Source organism: Symphalangus syndactylus, chromosome 2 (genome assembly GCF_028878055.3).
Source record: "Symphalangus syndactylus isolate Jambi chromosome 2, NHGRI_mSymSyn1-v2.1_pri, whole genome shotgun sequence".
Taxonomy (NCBI): domain Eukaryota; kingdom Metazoa; phylum Chordata; class Mammalia; order Primates; family Hylobatidae; genus Symphalangus; species Symphalangus syndactylus.
In genome coordinates, this window is record NC_072424.2 from 46541704 (window position 1) to 46558893 (window position 17190).

The following is a 17190-nucleotide window of genomic DNA, read 5'->3' on the forward strand; positions in this document are numbered from 1 at the left end:
AATTACATATGCCTATAGTCCCAGCTACTTGGGAGGCTGAGGTGGGAGGATCACCTGAGCCTGGAGAGGTAAAGGCTGCAGTAAGCTGAGATTGTGCCACACTACACTCCAGCCTGGGCAACCGAGTGAGACCCTGTCTTAAAAAAAAAAAAGTCTGTTTCCTTCAGCATGCAGCTGTGAATGTGGCCACTAAGAAGATAAGATGGACATGACAAGCTTGATGATAGATAGCATAACCTCCCTCATTGCCCACTGGGAGAATATTCCATCTCCAAAGTTGCTGTCACTGGAGCTACCAAAAAATGCCTATCCACCCTGAGCCTTCTACCCCTTGTTCTGCACTAAGAGCTGATCCTGATACTGCAATAGCCTCACCTCTCATAGTGGGACAGAGAATATGGGCCCAGGGAAAGGAGCTGGCATCTGCTGTGTAGTGAGCACAGCTGTGCTACCACTGTTGAGGTCTCTTGGGCAAAGGCAATGATGGCAGCCAGCTACAGATGTTGTACATGAGTTTGGCCATCTGGCTCCGAAACTGTTTTCAGAAGCCAATGATGCTGGCAGTGGAATGGAGGAGGCTGTCATTCTCAGCTTACTTGGGCAGCTTACAGTGTCAGCTTCAGCAGTCTAGAGGCACAGGGTCCAGGTGAACAGAAATAGTAATAGGCACACAGCTTTTTTTTTTTTTTTTTTTTTTTTTTTTGAGACGGAGTCTCGCTCTGTCGCCCAGGCTGGAGTGCAGTGGCGCAATCTCGGCTCACTGCAAGCTCCGCCTCCCGGGTTCACGCCATTCTCCTGCCTCAGCCTCTCCCAGTAGCTGGGACTACAGGCACCCGCCACCATGCCCGGCTAATTTTTTTTTTTTTTGTATTTTTAGTAGAGACGGGGTTTCACTGTGGTCTCGATCTTCTGACCTCGTGATCCGCCCGCCTCGGCCTCCTAAAGTGCTGGGATTACAAGCATGAGCCACCGCGCCCGGCCCACAGCTTTATACAAGAGTGACCAAACCCTTGTGCACTAATGATTCCCACCCACTTTTATAAAAGTTTGTATTCCTGAATGGCTATTTCTGCTGGTGATTCTGTACATCCTCTGCACTGGCTAGGCTGGCTTGCCCTCTGGTGCTCTTGACCAAGGTCATGTAGTTGTGGAAGTTTATGCAATACCAGCATGGTTTGTGAACCTGGCACAAGCCAGGCCACATACTATTCAGTTTGAACACAAGCCAGCTAGCTAAGGAGATAACTGCTTGAGGAACAAGAAAGAGAAATCTACTTTGAGTGGGCAAAAACAGGCCATTGTGGAGCTGCAGTGGGCTGCAGTGTAGCATTTATTTCTTTTTCCTTCAACTTGTCTAAATCTGGCTTTGGAAAGGAAAGTTTTCAAACTTCACATTTTTTCCCTTGTAGCATAACTTGAATGGAAATAAGTCAGTGTTGTTTTAGGCCAGATTCCAAGTTTTTCCACCTTCTGAGTTACGTAAACTGATCAAGTTGGGAAGCCAAGAGTTTTAGCCTGTATTTAACCTTTTGCAGTTTGTCATCTTTTGAGTAACATTCTGTCTTCCTTTAAAAAAAAAAAAAAAAAAATCAGGTCCTGGCTTATAGTGCTCACACTGGTGATTTATGAATCCTATATTTTAATATTTTACTTGATTGTGGTTTTCATACCCAGGAAGGATTTTCTTGTAAAAACATGGAAACTGCATTGTGTGGTAGCAAGGGTGAGCTTTTTGTTTTGTTTTGTTCTGTTTTAACAGATGGAGTCCATCTATCTTTGCTTTTAAAAGCTTAGCACACTCTCAGTTTACACTTTTATAAACACTTGTCTCTTCAGCATTGTATTGAAGATGAACTATAAAGTTAGTCTTTGCTTTCAAAGCATTTATAGTTTGAGGGACTGTACAGAAAGAAGTCATTAGGAATATATAGTCCACAGGACAAAGCTTGAGCAGCCACATAACTAACAGAAACATCTTGTTCAAGGTCACATAAGTACACACTGCTATGACCAGGCAGAGTTGATGGGATGGGGGGAAATGCTTGTTTAGTTCAGAGAAGTCATAACTCCTCCTGATGAGAACTTTTTTTGAGGAAAAAATAGACTTTAGGAACTGAAATGGAAGGTGGAAATTTGGCAGACTGAGGCAGAGAGGATGTTTTAGAAGAGGGTATAGCTTGTGTTGGGACTTGCTGACAGTAGTTAGATAGGGCTAAGGCTATGAGCAGGTGAGACCAACAGAGGATATGTTAATTGAAGGGTTAGGAATGGGAAGCCAGCTAGGAGGGTCTGGTGAAATTTTTTGAAAACTGAGAGCAAAGACCTGGGTTGTCTTTCAAAAGAGAATGGACCCACTTCAGTCTGAGAAGGGTGGCACAGAAAAAACTCATTTGAAACAGCATTAAGAACTGATCAGAGGAATGTTAAAGTCCAGGGAGGAGAAGAAATTAGACTATCAAAGCTCAGGCAGTATATGCACAAGGCCAGACTAAAGCTTCATCTGTCTATAGGAGAGCATCACCTGGATTGAAACAGAGTTCTCCAGTTGTTTGCTGACTGAGGGAGAGTAACAGGCAGTGGGGCGTAAGCTAGGTTTGTGGACTCAGATGTGGGCATCAGCATTTACTAGCTATATGACATTGAGCAAGTAATTTAACCTTTAAGCCTCAGTTTACTTACCTGAGTTAATACTACTCGTTGGGTTGTTAAGAGGATTATGTGAGGCAGTGCGTGAAACCACCAACACAATACTTAGGCTTATTAGGTGTTGAATAATCTTAGCGTCCTTGCCTGTGACTTAAATGTAATGCTCAATAATCATAAAATTACCCAACTAGTTTGACCAGTTCTCTCCCACACCCCTAGTCTGGTCTCAGTTTCCTTGGTCAGGTGCTTGTTTGAATTGACTGTGACTAGAACTGACAGATTGGCAGACTTCACAAGGACCTCTTTATATAGGGAATGTGTGATTATGTAAACAGCAGATTTTAAGTCCAAATGCCCCAGGTCACTGCCCTGGACTGCAAGATTTTACTAAGAACACAGGAAGTACCAATTTTGAACTCTGAGGTGGTTCTACTCAGCCGGCTTATTTTCTTGTCCATTCCCAACTATTCCCACCCCTGCCGCCAAGCAACCAACCCACAAAGAAAGTTACTAGTGTCATAGAAAACACAAAACAGACTAGAATCAAGTCTCAGCCCCACAGAGTAAATATTGTTAAAGAAATATGTTTAGTTCTGAATCTAAGGGGAGTGTTTAGGAATCCGTGTACTTAGGCAGTATCTATCTGCAGAGCTACCTCTACATTTTAACTTAGGTTAGTTGTTTCCCTTGGAATTCTTCTCCGTGTTTTCAGTGTTTTCACCTATTGTCATACCATTAAGGTCTGGCCCCTGTGCCACCACCTACAGAAAGCCTTTCCTAATTTCTCTATTCATGTGTTCTCTGAAAGTGATCTTTCTTCTTTCTGTGAAGTCCAACTTTTAAAAATATGTTTACAAAAATACTTCTTAGGATCCTTAATGCATTGTTCCTAAGTTAGAGTTCTCTGTGAATTTATTCTATGTGATCTTCTAGTGCTAGTATATAAACTCCTTAAGAACAAGAATTTGCTCATGATCGTATTCCCCTGCAGTGTGTAGATTACATTAGTGTTGAGTAAATCTTGGAGATCAGGTATCCTCATTCAAGAGGAAAATGAATAAGAGATCCAGTTCAGAGACCTACAGTGAGTGCTCTCCGCTGCAGGCAGGGATTGGTGAGCTGCTTCAACTCTTCCCACCCACCGCTCTCAATCCTATACTCTAACTAATGAACTCTGCTCACTTGTCCAAGTGAGTTGACCCTTTGGCCTTTCCATGCCTTTGCCTCTGCACCTTCTGAACTTGAAATGCCCTTACTTTCTGGAAAAGTAATCAGCCTCTGGGTCAGATATGGCCTTTGCTCTTTGGTGTTCCCTGATGTTGAGACAAATCTGCTCCCTTTTTTTCTCCCCAGTGTCCTGTAGGACATACCTCCAACATAGCGCTTTTAATGTTGCTTATTAGTTATTTACAGTCTGATTTTTTCTGGATCAGGGTTCTTCTTTGGCTTGTTCATCTTTGCAACCTCAGTACTTAGCATCATACCTGGCATCTCCTAAATGTTTTTGGTATCCTTGAATTGAATCCAAAAAAAGTCTCCTGAGGCAAACCAGGTAAGTCCTCTGACCTGAAAGCTAAAGTCAGAGGGAATGTTTAGGACAGACTGCTTGTGCCAAAAAAAGTCTGAACTCAGGCAGCTCTGGCTAGAGCAGTGCCCTTTAGGTTTCTCTAGAAAGGTCACTGGTAATAGGAAGCCTGATTTTGTGAGAGGAGAGAGCTGCCTGTCTGTCCAGGCCATGGACCTTTCCTTCTAGGGTTTGTCTCAATCCAAAACCAGCCATTTCTTGGTCTGCCATTTTATGAATGCTGCAGTGGTTCAGGATACAGCTCCACAAGCTGAATTTTTTTTTTTCCATTTGTAGTTGGTACTTGAAACAAATACATCACTAATAGTATTAGTTGATTTTAAGAACTGTTGGTTCTTTTTTTTTTTTATTATACTTTAGGTTTTAGGGTACATGTGCACAATGTGCAGGTTTGTTACATATGTATCCATGTGCAACCAAAAAGCAATGGCAATTGTTTTGCTGCACCCATTAACTCGTCATTTAGCATTAGGTATATCTCCTAATGCTGTCCCTCCCCCCTCCCCCCACCCCACAACAGTCCCCGGAGTGTGATGTTCCCCTTCCTGTGTCCATGAGTTCTCATTGTTCAATTCCCACCTGTGAGTGAGAACATGCGGTGTTTGGTTTTTTGTCCTTGCGATAGTTTACTGAGAATGATGTTTTCCAGTTTCATCCATGTCCCTACAAAGGACATGAACTCATCATTTTTTATGGCTGCATAGTATTCCATGGTGTATATGTGCCACATTTTCTTAATCCAGTCTATCGTTGTTGGACATTTGGGTTGGTTCCAAGTCTTTGCTATTGTGAATAGTGCCGCAATAAACATACGTGTGCATGTGTCTTTATAGCAGCATGATTTATAGTCCTTTGGGTATATACCCAGTAATGGGATGGCTGGGTCAAATGGTATTTCTAGTTCTAGATCCCTGAGGAATCGCCACACTGACTTCCACAATGGTTGAACTAGTTTACAGTCCCGCCAACAGTGTGAAAGTGTTCCTATTTCTCCACATCGTCTCCAGCACCTGTTGTTTCCTGACTTTTTAATGATCACCATTCTAACTGGTGTGAGATGGTATCTCACTGTGGTTTTGATTTGCATTTCTCTGATGGCCAGTGATGATGAGCATTTTTTCATGTGTTTTTTGGCTGCATAAATGTCTTCTTTTGAGAAGTGTCTGTTCATGTCCTTCGCCCACCTTTTGATGGGGTTGTTTGTTTTTTTCTTGTAAATTTGTTTGAGTTCATTGTAGATTCTGGATATTAGCCCTTTGTCAGATGAGTAGGCTGCAAAAATTTTCTCCCATTCTGTAGGTTGCCTGTTCACTCTGATGGTGGTTTCTTTTGCTGTGAAGAAGCTCTTTAGTTTAATTAGATCCCATTTGTCAATTTTGGCTTTTGTTGCCATTGCTTTTGGTGTTTTAGACATGAAGTCCTTGCCCATGCCTATGTCCTGAATGGTATTGCCTAGGTTTTCTTGTAGGATTTTAATGGTTTTAGGTCTAACATTTAAGTATTTAATCCATCTTGAATTAATTTTTGTATAAGGTGTAAAGAAGGGATCCAGTTTCAGCTTTCTACATATGGCTAGCCAGTTTTCCCAGCTCCATTTATTAAATAGGGAATCCTTTCCCCATTTCTTGTTTTTGTCAGGTTTGTCAAAGATCAGATAGTTGTAGATATGTGGCATTATTTCTGAGGGCTCTGTTCTGTTCCATTGATCTATGTCTCTGTTGTGGTACCAGTACCATGCTGTTTTGGTTGTTGATTCTTTAAAAAACAAAACAAAACTATACACCTCTTTTTAGAATGGGAGACCTTGTAGTTTTTTTTTCCACAAATTTTTATTTTAAAAAATGTCAAACCTACAAAAAAGCTCTAAGAATAATACAGTGAACACCTATATAGCTTTCTTCTAGATTCACCAATCGTTAGCATTTTGCCACATTTGTGCGTGCATGCTCGCTTACGCGCTCTCTCTCTCTCTGTCTCTCTCTCTATATTATATATATATATATATTTCGCCAATAGCCATTTAAGAGTAAGTTGTAGGCCGGGCGTGGTGGCTGACGCCTGTAATCCCAGCACTTTGGGAGGCCGAGGCGGGTGGATCACCAGGTCAAGAGATCGAGACCATCCTGGCCAACATGGTGAAATCTCGTCTCTACTAAAAATACAAAAAATTAGCTGGGTGTGGTGGCACATGCCTGTAGTCCCAGCTAATCGGGAGGCTGAGGCAGGAGAATTGCTTGAACCCAGGAGGTGGAGGTTGCGGTGAGCCAAGATTGTACCACTGCACTCCAGCCTGGGTGACAGAGCAAGACTCCATCTCAAAAAAAATAAGTAAATAAATAAGTTGTAGGCTGGGCACAGTGGCTCACGCCTGTAATCCCAGCACTTTGGGAGGCCGAGGCGGGTGGATCACCTGAGGTCAGGAGTTTGAGACCAGTCTGGCCAACATGGCGAAACCCCGTCTCTACTAAAAATATAAAAATTAGCCAGGTGTGGTGGAACTTGCCTGTAATCCCAGCTACTCAGGGGGCTGAGGCAGGAGAATCACTTGAACCCGGGAGGCCGAGGTTGCAGTGAGCCGAGATCATGCCACTGTACTGCAACCTGGGCAACAGAGTAAGACTCTGTCTCAAAAAAAAAAAAATTGTAGACCTCTCACTCCTAAATATTTTAGCACATATCTCCTGAGAACAAGAAATATCGAGATTGTTTCAGTAATGTCCTTTACAGCAGTTTGTTTTTTTTTGTTTTTTGTTTTTTGTTTTTTTTTTTGAGACAGTCTCGCTCTGTCACCCAGGCTGGAGTGCAGTGGCACAATCTCGGCTCACTGCAAGCTCTGCCTCCTGGGTTCTGGCCATTCTCCTGCCTCAGCCTCCCAAGTAGCTGGGACTACAGGCACCCGCCACCACACCCAGCTAATTTTTTGTATTTTTAGTAGAGACAGGGTTTCTCCGTGTTAGCCAGGATGGTCTTGAACTCCTGACCTCGCGATCCGCCCTCCTCAGCCTCCCAAAGTGCTGGGATTACAGGTGTGAGCCACCGCACCCAGCCTAGCAATTTGGTTTTTTATTTGTTTGTTTTGTATTTTTAGTACAGACAGAGTTTCACCATGTTAGCCAGGATGGTCTCGATCTCCTGACCTCGTGATCTGCCCTCCTCGGCCTCCCAAAGTGCTGGGATTACAGGCGTGAGCCACCGCGCCTGGTGCAATTTGTTTGTTTTTTTAAATCCAAGATCCACTCAAGAGATACAACAACTTGCATTTAGATTTTTTCTTTAATGAGTATTTTAATTTAGTTTCAGAAAAAAGTGGTGCATGACTTGGATGAGAAAGCATAAAATTAAGAGGGTTTTCTGGAAATGCAAGAAAAATAAATAACCTTTAATATGTTCAATGATAATTTTCTGGATCTTCCTCTTGTGTCAAAAGCTATATATATTTCTTTCTCAAAGCAGCTGCTCCAAGAACTAACTAGCCCTCTTTATCTCCCTCTAGCTGGGATAGACTAACTCCCCTCCACCCTCACCTCTCTTCTTTGAATAACACTGCATAGGTATTAATAGCCTGGGCTCTCACCAATGAACAGAATTGTCCTTTAAGCCAGCAACCCACAGGCAGTGGGACCCAAAGCCTCACCCCTAGTCCCCAGGGCAGAAGCCACAGAGCTGGTATTGTTTCTACTGTCTCAGGAAGAAGGAGCCAAAAGCTGACCCTTGGCACAAATCAAAGGCCGATATGGAAAGAGAATAACTGTTTCTAGTCCCAGAGTAGGCAAGTTGTGGGCAAAAACGGGGAGTTTTTGCAGCCACCCCGTCTTTAGAAACAAGGGGAAAACTAGACCCATTTCCACTATTATGGTCTACAAGGTACTCTACTGCTCCAAGGGGATCCGAAAGCGCAAAAGTATCTAAACAAATAAGGAGAACTTTTCCCAGGCTGGAGATAAGAGTGACAAACAGACAGATGGGTGAATGTAATAATGTGTAGGAATATGATGCTGGGAACCTCCGTTCTTCATATGGCTGCCAGCCCTACAGAGGACAACACAGTAAGAACCAGGACAGCCACTCCAGACTGGTATAGCTGGGGAATCTTCAGGCCTTTTCCTAGGTCCCACATCAAGTGTCAGATCCCATTCCAGGTATGATACATGAGAGGGAAGATGAGTGCAAACTTAGCTGTGTGGATCAGTGCTGGCCCCAGACAGAGGGACTTCATGAGCTCCAAATAAGACTCAAAGTTCCCAGGGAGTAACAGGGCCGACATGCCAAAAAGAGAGGCCCCTGCCCTCAAAGCAGTACCAGTGCCATGGTGGCAGATGGCCATCGCCATGGGAAGAGACCAACTGTAGATAGTGACGTGGGGAGATACAGGACGGTTTAAACCTGTGTTCTTATTCCAGAACTGCTCCATCTCTTGTTTGGCTCTGGTTCCCAAAGGAGCAGCATTTCTGATACAGAGCTGAGGGCTAAAGTGGGCTCGGAGGCAATGTCGACCAACATGTCTCAGCAAGAGTGTAGCCATCTTGGGTTCCACATTTAGTTGTTATATCTCTTTAATCTCCTTTAATTTAGACAGTTCCCTAGGCTTTTTGTCTTTTATATCATTAGAAGAGTCCATGCCCATTGTTTTATAGAATATCCTTTAATATAGTTTTTGTGGGCTTTGTAGCAATTATATCTACATAGGCCTTAAATTATAGGACTAAAGCACAGGGTTACCACTTACTGCTATTAAAACAATGTCAGACCGGGCACGGTGGCTTACACCTGTAATCCCAGCACTTTGGGAGGCCGGGGCGGGTGGATCACCTGAGGTCAGGAGTTCGATACCAGCCTGACCAACATGGTGAAACCCCATTTCTACTAAAAATGCAAAAATTAGCTGGGCGTGGTGGTGCATGCCTGTAATCCCAGCTACTCGGGAGGCTGAGGCAGGAGAGTCACCTGAACCCCGGAGGCAGAGGTTGCAGTGAGCCGAGATCGTGCCATTGCACTCCAGCCTGGGCAACAAGAGCGAAACTCCATCTCGAAACAAAACAAAACTGTCAAATGGTCACTGTCATAAAGACATTTTAAAGGCAAGTTTTTTATTAGGGATATTTAAAAGTTTATCTTGCCATTTTAGATGAGATGGTATAAATTAATGGGCTCTGGAAACTGATCTGGTTTAATTCCAGATTTCATTCCTGGGTTTTAATCTGAGAATTCCCTTAACCTCTCCAAGCTTCATTTTCCTCATCTGTAAAATGGTAATAATAACAACTGTATTTACCTCATAGAGTTACTGTGAGGGTAAAATGAGCTAACATGTAAAATTTATTAGCAAAGTGCCTAGAACATTGTGAGCATTTAGTACCTAATAGTTGTGGTAGTAGAGTTGTTGATAATTTGTACTAGGTATCAAATATTAAAAAATTATAACATGAAAAATTATGTATTTAAGAGATTAGGAAGCTTTGTTTTTGAAAGGTAGCCAAGAACATTTTAGAGGTTGTTATACTTAATGTGTTCTCTGATATTAAAAGAAAAAAATCGCTGCTGGGTGCGGTGGCTCACACCTGTAATCCCAGCACTTTGGGAGGCTGAGGTGGGCGGATCACGAGGTCAGGAGATCGAGACCATCCTGGCTAATATGGTGAAACCCCATCTCTACTAAAAATTCAAAAAAATTAGCCGAGTGTGGTGGCAGGCACCTGTAGTCCCAGCTACTCGGGAGGCTGAGGCAGGAGAATGGCTTGAACCTGGGAGGCAGAGCTTGCAGTGAGCCGAGATCACACCACTGCACTCCAGCATAGGCAACAGAGCGAGACTCCTTCTAAAAAAAAAAAAAAAAAGTCAGCCAGGCATGGTCCCTCATACCTGCAATCCCAGCACTTTGGGAGGCTGAGGCGGGTGGATCATGAGGTCAGGCGTTCAAGACCAGCCTGGCCAAGATGGTGAAACCCCGTCTCTACTAAAAATACAAAAATTTTCGAGGTATGGTGGCGGGTTCCTGTAATCCCAGCTACTCGGGAGGCTGAGGCAGAGAATTGCTTGAACCTGGAAGGCGGAGGTTGCAGTGAGCCGAGATCGCACCACTGCACTCCAGCCTGGGCGACAGAGTGAGACTCTGTCTCAAAAAAACAAAAAGAAAAAAATATTTTAATTAAATTTACACTTCACACACCTGGCCAATGAAATGGAATTATCCTAATTAAGTTCCTCCCCAAACCTTGGTGTTCCTTTTTCTCCCAGAAAATTGCATTGATCAATTTAGGATTGTTGAAAAAAAAATCCCTCAGTGTTCTACCCTTCTTCCCCAACCTGTTTGGCATCAGTGGGAAAGCAAGGAATTTTTGGCTATCCATTCCACCTGTAACTCAGGGTTGTGTTGGTGACAGTGACTAGGAACTGCTCCTGTTCCCTCCAGAGCCCTGTCTGATTTCATAGACTGGCTTGGAGCTGAGGGCCTCTCATAGCTTGCCATATCACTGAAGCCCCCACATACTCCTCAGGTTACCATTTCTGAAACTGCCAGAGTTTTATAATCATATTATCTGTTACTGGGTCCGAGGGCAAGAGAGAGCAGAGGAAGTTGATAATTTTTTGGCCAAGTTTTTTTTTTTAATACCTTTCAAACTAATAGAGAAGCTCTATTTATAGGCATAATTGGCTTTTACTTTAAAATATATTAAAATCAGAAAATAATACTACATCTGACATTCTTGTGGGGGAAATGGCTAATCATATATGAAAGCAGATATTCAGTCACTTTATTGTTTGTTTGCAGTAATATTCAGCCTGTCATTCAAGTAACTTTAATTAGGGCTTTTCTTCAGTATCTAGGTTACTTCTCTTTATTCACCAAATGCTTGGAAATGCAAAATAGAAAGTGCATATTATTAATTTGAATTCTAATGTTTATAATGAGACCATATGCAAAAACTCAACTTTAATTTTATCTATTACAGAAATAATTGAAAATGCAGTAAAAGAAAAATCAATACTCACATGACTTCCTAGTTTATGAAACACCTTTATATACATTATCTTACAACTTACATCTCTGTAAGGTAATTGGGACAAATATTTGGTTTCTTCATTTGACAGAGAAGAGAGCCAAGATTCAGAAATGTTAATATTCAGGTTCATGGTTCCACCACTTACTGGATGATCTTGAACAAGTCACTTAATCACTCTGTGTAATTTCCTTAAATATAAAGCAGAATTCAAAATAGAGCCTACCACATAGGGTGTGTGTGAAGACGAAATGAGTTAATGTCCACAAGGCACTTAGAACAGTGTCTGGTGCATAATAAATCTCAACAAATGTTAGCTATTAGCTGTTATTATCACACAGCTAGTAAATGTTAGGACTTGTACCCGAATCTAGACCTTCTGTCTCCTAGTCCAGAACACTTCCTAGTACCATGTGCAATTTACCTTTTAGTAAATCATTGATTGAATTTCCGCCTCACACTGACCTTGTTATTCTTGAAGGGATCTTTTTCTACTTTGTTTACTTTGACTTTAAATTTCTCAAGATCAAAAGGGAAATGTGTTTGAAAGATTCTTCCTGATTTTAAAAAATCCTCTGATTTCTGTTGTCATCTGGGTTTGCTTGACCTTGAAGTATCAGAAGGTGTTTTAGCAGGTGAAGATATCATAAAATTCTTTTCAAGAGTGATTTTGGGTGTTTCTGGTGAATTCTGTTTTGGTTGGAAGGCCTAAAGTGGGAAGTAGAGTTAGAAGAAATTGTTGAACTACAGCCCAGATTTTGGGGGTTGGGGGGAGTTCAGCCATATCTCTTATCTACAGTGCTGAGAGAATATTGCCATTACAGAAAATGGCAGCTTGGTGACTTCAGAGTAAAGATAATTGTTTTGACACAGGATTATTTATAGTAAAAGAGCCATCCTGAAGAAATTGGTAAACTGTTATGGACCATTTCCTGGGAAAGGAGAAATTGTTTATAGATATTTCTCTTGATAATAGTATTTGTAGCAGGCTTTTACTTGTGACTCCCAGTTGTTTTTACTCTATCTACTGCCAGTGTAGATATTTTATGGCTGTGAGATGGACCTAAGTGAAAATCTGCATGCTTGTGTGGGAGCTACTCAGCTGCTATAGGGAGACAACCGCCTTTTCTTTGGATGCCCAAGGTCAATGCAAAACTGGATTTGATGTTGAAGATTGCAGAGGGTGGGCAGTGATGTGAAGGAAAAATGGAGTCAGCCAGGAGGCCTTCATGAGGCAAGGAATAAGAGAAAGCCCCAATTCACTGGGCATGCCCTATCACCAGGCCTTTTTGATATGTACATAATACAGTATATACGTAGATGGAGTACTCTGACTGCAGGATGTTCAATATGCTTATGATCTTTGTGGATATCTGTACCAGTATTTAACTTGGTAAGACAGGAGGTTTGAAAGATCCTGCTGAGACCTCCTCTTTGTGATATTTGGACTTTTTAACCCACCTTATCTCTAATATTATCTTTAGTAAGTAGAATTAATGTCCTCATATTAAGTGAAAACACTGAATTTTTAAGATTCCCTGGCACCTGGTGATAGTTCAATACTGTTTGCAAAAGAGGATATGAAGAAATGATGTATTTATTGTCTTTTCTAGTTTTGCAGTCTGGTTTTATTTTTCCTGACTAGCCACCAACAGAATCTTCTGACCTATGCAGCATGAGACCAAACCCCAGAAAACAGCTCTGGGTCCTAAAACCTTAGCAGTCTCTCTCTTGCAACTACATGGCTGCCCATTCAGTTTGGTGCCTTCTCCTGTGTGTTAGTTTCTGCCTGCTATGCTGGGGAGTGGCTGGTCTTTTTTTCTGCGATATTTGCTTGAATGCTCTGTATAGTAGATGGGGAGTTGGAGAAATGGCTAAAAATGAATAGCCATTATCCATTGCCACTGTCATTACATGTTGCCCAGGACTCCAGAGAGCTTTGCTTCTTAGCCAGTTGATTATGAATTAAACACCTCTGATGTGTGAGAATCTTCTGTATGTGGGGATTCTTATCCTTCTTTGCCATTTACATTCTTCTGATATGCAATGTACCAGAGAAGAACAGTATTGGTGATGGTTTCCTTTGAGGTTAGTAGCAGAGTTGGGAATTGAGGAATGACAGCTGAGAGATTTAGCAAAGCTAGCAGGGTTGTAGAGAAGTTGAAAGCTTAGACTAGTTCATGATGGGCCTTTGCTTAGCCATCATTTATGAATGCCAGTGTGGCCACAAGTGCCACAGGTGGCCCCTTGAATATCTTTTGCTGATTATCCCAAGTTGGGCCTTTGCTCCTTGTGATTTCAGTGACACATTTTGTCCCCACTTATCTCCCTCAGCTTTGTAGTGATTAGTTAATTGTCTAAATGTTTGTTTCATCTACTACATAAGTTTCTTTACAAGAGGAACCTGGGGCCGGGCGTGGTGGCTCACACCTGTAATCCCACCACTTCGGGAGGCCGAGGCAGATGGATCACTTGAGGTCAGGAGTGTGAGACCAGCCTGGCCAACACGGTGAAACCCTGTCTCTACTAAAAATACAAAAATTAAACAGATGTGGTGGCGGGTGCCTGTAATCGCAGCTACTTGGGAGGCTGAGGCCCGTGAATCGCTTGAACCTGGGAGGCAGAAGTTGCAGTGAGCCGAGATCATACCACAGAGATTGTGCCACTGCACTGAGATTGGGTGACAGAGCAAGACTCCATCTCAAAAAAAAAAAAAAAAGAAGAGGAACCTAGTCTTGCTCATTTTAGTATTCTCATAAACCATGGATATGTCCCACTTATATTAGTTACTCGGTAAATCTTATGGAATTAAACTGAAACTGGCTGTGTCTATGGAAATCCTGCAGCTAGCTAATGTCCATTTTTCTAGACCTACTGTACTCTGCCAAGAGGGTATCTCTTAGAGAAGCAGAGCACCATCATCAGAAATAGCAGGCAAAAGCACACCAGCTTATTGTTGGCCCTTTTAAAAACTTTTTTTGAAGCTTTTTGTGTGTGTGTTTGTGCGTCAACAAAGCTTTTTTTTAAAAAGCTTTGTTAAAATATCATTCACATACCATACAACTCACCAATGTGACATGTGTATGTCAGTGGTTTTCAGCATATTTACAGAGTTGTGCAGTCATCACAATTTTAGGAAATTTATCATCCCAAAAAGAAACTCAGTGCTTATTCCCTCCAGCTTCCCCGTCCTAGGCAGCCACTAATCTATTTTTTGTCTTGATAGATTTGCTGGTTCTGGACATACTTTGTCTGGCTTCTTTCACTTAGCGTAATATTTTCAAGGTTTATCCCTGTGGCATGTGGCCAGCCTAGAGTGTTGTAGAAATTGGAAAGCAGGTGGTGCTTGTTTCCTGGCTGCTTGTTAGTTGTGGCTAAGGCCAATGGTGAGTCCACCTGCCCTCATTAAGGATAACCAGATGTATTTAGTGGAAATTCCATAGATGTGTTCTAAACTTGCTCCTGTGAGTAATTGTAAAAATTAAACAAGGTAATATCAACGAGCACCTAACTTAGTTCCTGGACAAAGTCCCTTTGTGCCACTTGAACTTCTTAGATTTTAGTAAGAATTTGCCAAAATGAAACAACAGGTAATTTGTAATTGATACTTTGAGTTTAATGTACTGATTCTTCCTCCACCCTTTTGTTTTTGCTCTCCCCAAGGCTATGCCTTTCTGCTGTTCCAGGAGGAAAGCTCGGTACAAGCTTTGATAGATGCCTGCCTAGAGGAAGATGGGAAACTGTACCTGTGTGTGTCAAGCCCCACCATCAAGGATAAGCCAGTAAGTAATTTATGGCCAGCTGTTGCTTTTCCAGAGCACATATGCTGTTGGAATAGCTGACCTCCTCTTTCTGATAATGGAAATGCTGGTAACTAGGATCCTCTTACCCAGCTTGGCCTTGCTATGCAGTAGAGTTGGACTTTCGTTGGTGATGGGAAACTAATAACAAATTACTCAGTATTTCATTTTATACCTTTGGGACTGTGTGTAAACAAATATGTCCTTGTCTTTCACTTACAGCTCTTTTAAGCTAATTCCTATTCAGAAATTCTGAATTGAGGTAAATAATGCTCTTAGCGGTTTTGGCAGCTGGTTTCCGTCATTATTTCAGATCAAGGACAGGAGTTATTTATTTTTGAAAAAGGTCATAATTGTTGATGTTTATGTGCCTCTGAATGCAAGGCATTGTGCTGGGTGGTACCCTCAGCTAGTTAAATAGAGCCTTCTGGGTCAGGAGCTTACACTCTAAAATGGATAGTTTCAACAGAGCAGGAGAGGGGGAGGGCAGAGAACGTGGAGCTAAAGCCATAATACAGAGTTTGTGGTTAAGAGTTTGTGGCTTCTGAGCCAGGGTATGAATGAGTAAGTCACTGGATAAGGGAGGAAGATTGTGTCCTTTCTCTGGCAGAAGAGCTATCAGTGGAGAAGGGGCAAGATCATGTTCAGAGCAGAATAAAAAATAACTTCGTTTATGTGACAGAAGTAGGGATCTGTGGGAAGTTGGCAGGGGTAGGGTGAGGTGAGTTTGTGTGTCAAGGCTTGGTGCTAGGTGTGGCAAATAGAGTAAAAATATGACACAGAGTGGGCAAGAGACCAGAGCTGTATATACCACAGGGCCTGCAGCGGCCTCTGTATGACTAGCACTGGAAGTGTGGGGCCTACTTAGCAGCTAGGTTTATTTTCAGAAATGTACATGGGGAAATAGTTGGATTGAATATAGAAGTTTTGAGTGTTGACTCTTGCATTGAAATATCTGCTTGGCTTTGAATAAATCATCTAATCCTTGCTGAACTGTGGTTTCCTCACCTGGAAAATGCGAAGAATAATCATTCTTCCCTGGGTTGTTGAGAGGCTCAGATAAGAGGAAAATGAATGTGAAAGCATTTGGTAGAGGTCAGATACTTGTACAAATTTAACTGGCTAATGTTGTCAGTCCTACATAGGATTCAACAGAGCAAGATTAGAACTCAGCTACATGGCAATATCTGTTGAGAAGGATGATGACATCTTGAACAGGGTTTACAACTGTTTGCTAAAAAATGATGTTGAGACTTGACCACCTATAAAGCGGAGAGTGCAGCACTTAAAGCAGAAGAGAGAACTACTAAAGAATGGGGATATTGAGAGTATTCATTGGAGAGTAAGCAAATGATGTGGAAAAAGAGGCAGGGATTTTAGCCAGTATAAAAGTGCCACTGTAATTTTCAAATTTGGAGACTGTTGCCAAATTTTGGAGTAGTATGAGTTTGGAAAGTCTGTACCCAAAGAAGAAACAAGCCCCCCTCCACACACACAAAAAATCTGTACCCAGCCAGGTACAGTAGCTCACGCCTGTAATCCCAGCACGTTGGGAGGCCAAGGCGGGCGGATCACGAGGTCAGGAGATCAAGACCATCCTGGCTAACACGGTGAAACCCCTTCTCTACTAAAAATACAAAAAAATAGCTGGGGGTGGTGGCATGTGCCTGTAATCCCAGCTACTTAGGAGGCTGAGGCAGTAGAATCGCTTGAACCCGGGAGGCGGTGGTTGCAGTGAGCCGAGATCGCGTCATTGCACTCCAACCTGGGCGACAGAGCGAGACTGTCTCAAACAAACAAACAAAAAAAATCTGTACCCAATTTGGTAGGGTCAGATATCTGAGAGGTAAATTCTCAACCTCCAGAGAGCCTCTGCTACTGGCATGCCAGTTGGAGAGAAGCTGGAGTGAGCTAGGAAGGTTTAAGGTCACACACTGTAGGAGAGGATTAGAAATAAATTTTTCTACATAAAAAGGCAGAGGGATAGTAGTACACATTGAAATAGTTATGTCCATGCAGGTTAAGAAGCTAGAGATGAACACACAGAGTTTATATACCTTGGAAGAATCATGTCACTGGCTCTGTAGGGAAGGAGAATAATACGCCTTGTGGGACAAGCCTTCAGCTGGACAGGATGTCTCTTGAGCAGGGAGTGAGCAGC

General features: G+C 42.4%; 1 protein-coding gene and 1 pseudogene across 11 annotated transcripts in view; one reads left to right on the forward strand and one right to left on the reverse strand.

The window, feature by feature from the left end:
- The window catches only part of CPEB3 (cytoplasmic polyadenylation element binding protein 3), a 249785-nt gene that overhangs the window by 166432 nt on the left and 66163 nt on the right, over positions 1 to 17190 (forward strand). For all 11 annotated transcript variants that reach the window (XM_063629959.1, XM_055255505.2, XM_055255549.2 and 8 more), the window contains one exon: positions 14893 to 15011. In XM_063629959.1, coding sequence (XP_063486029.1) covers positions 14893 to 15011 — 119 coding nt within the window. The remainder of the gene's footprint in view (positions 1 to 14892; positions 15012 to 17190) is intronic.
- On the reverse strand, positions 8244 to 9060 carry LOC129469234 (succinate dehydrogenase cytochrome b560 subunit, mitochondrial-like; annotated as a pseudogene).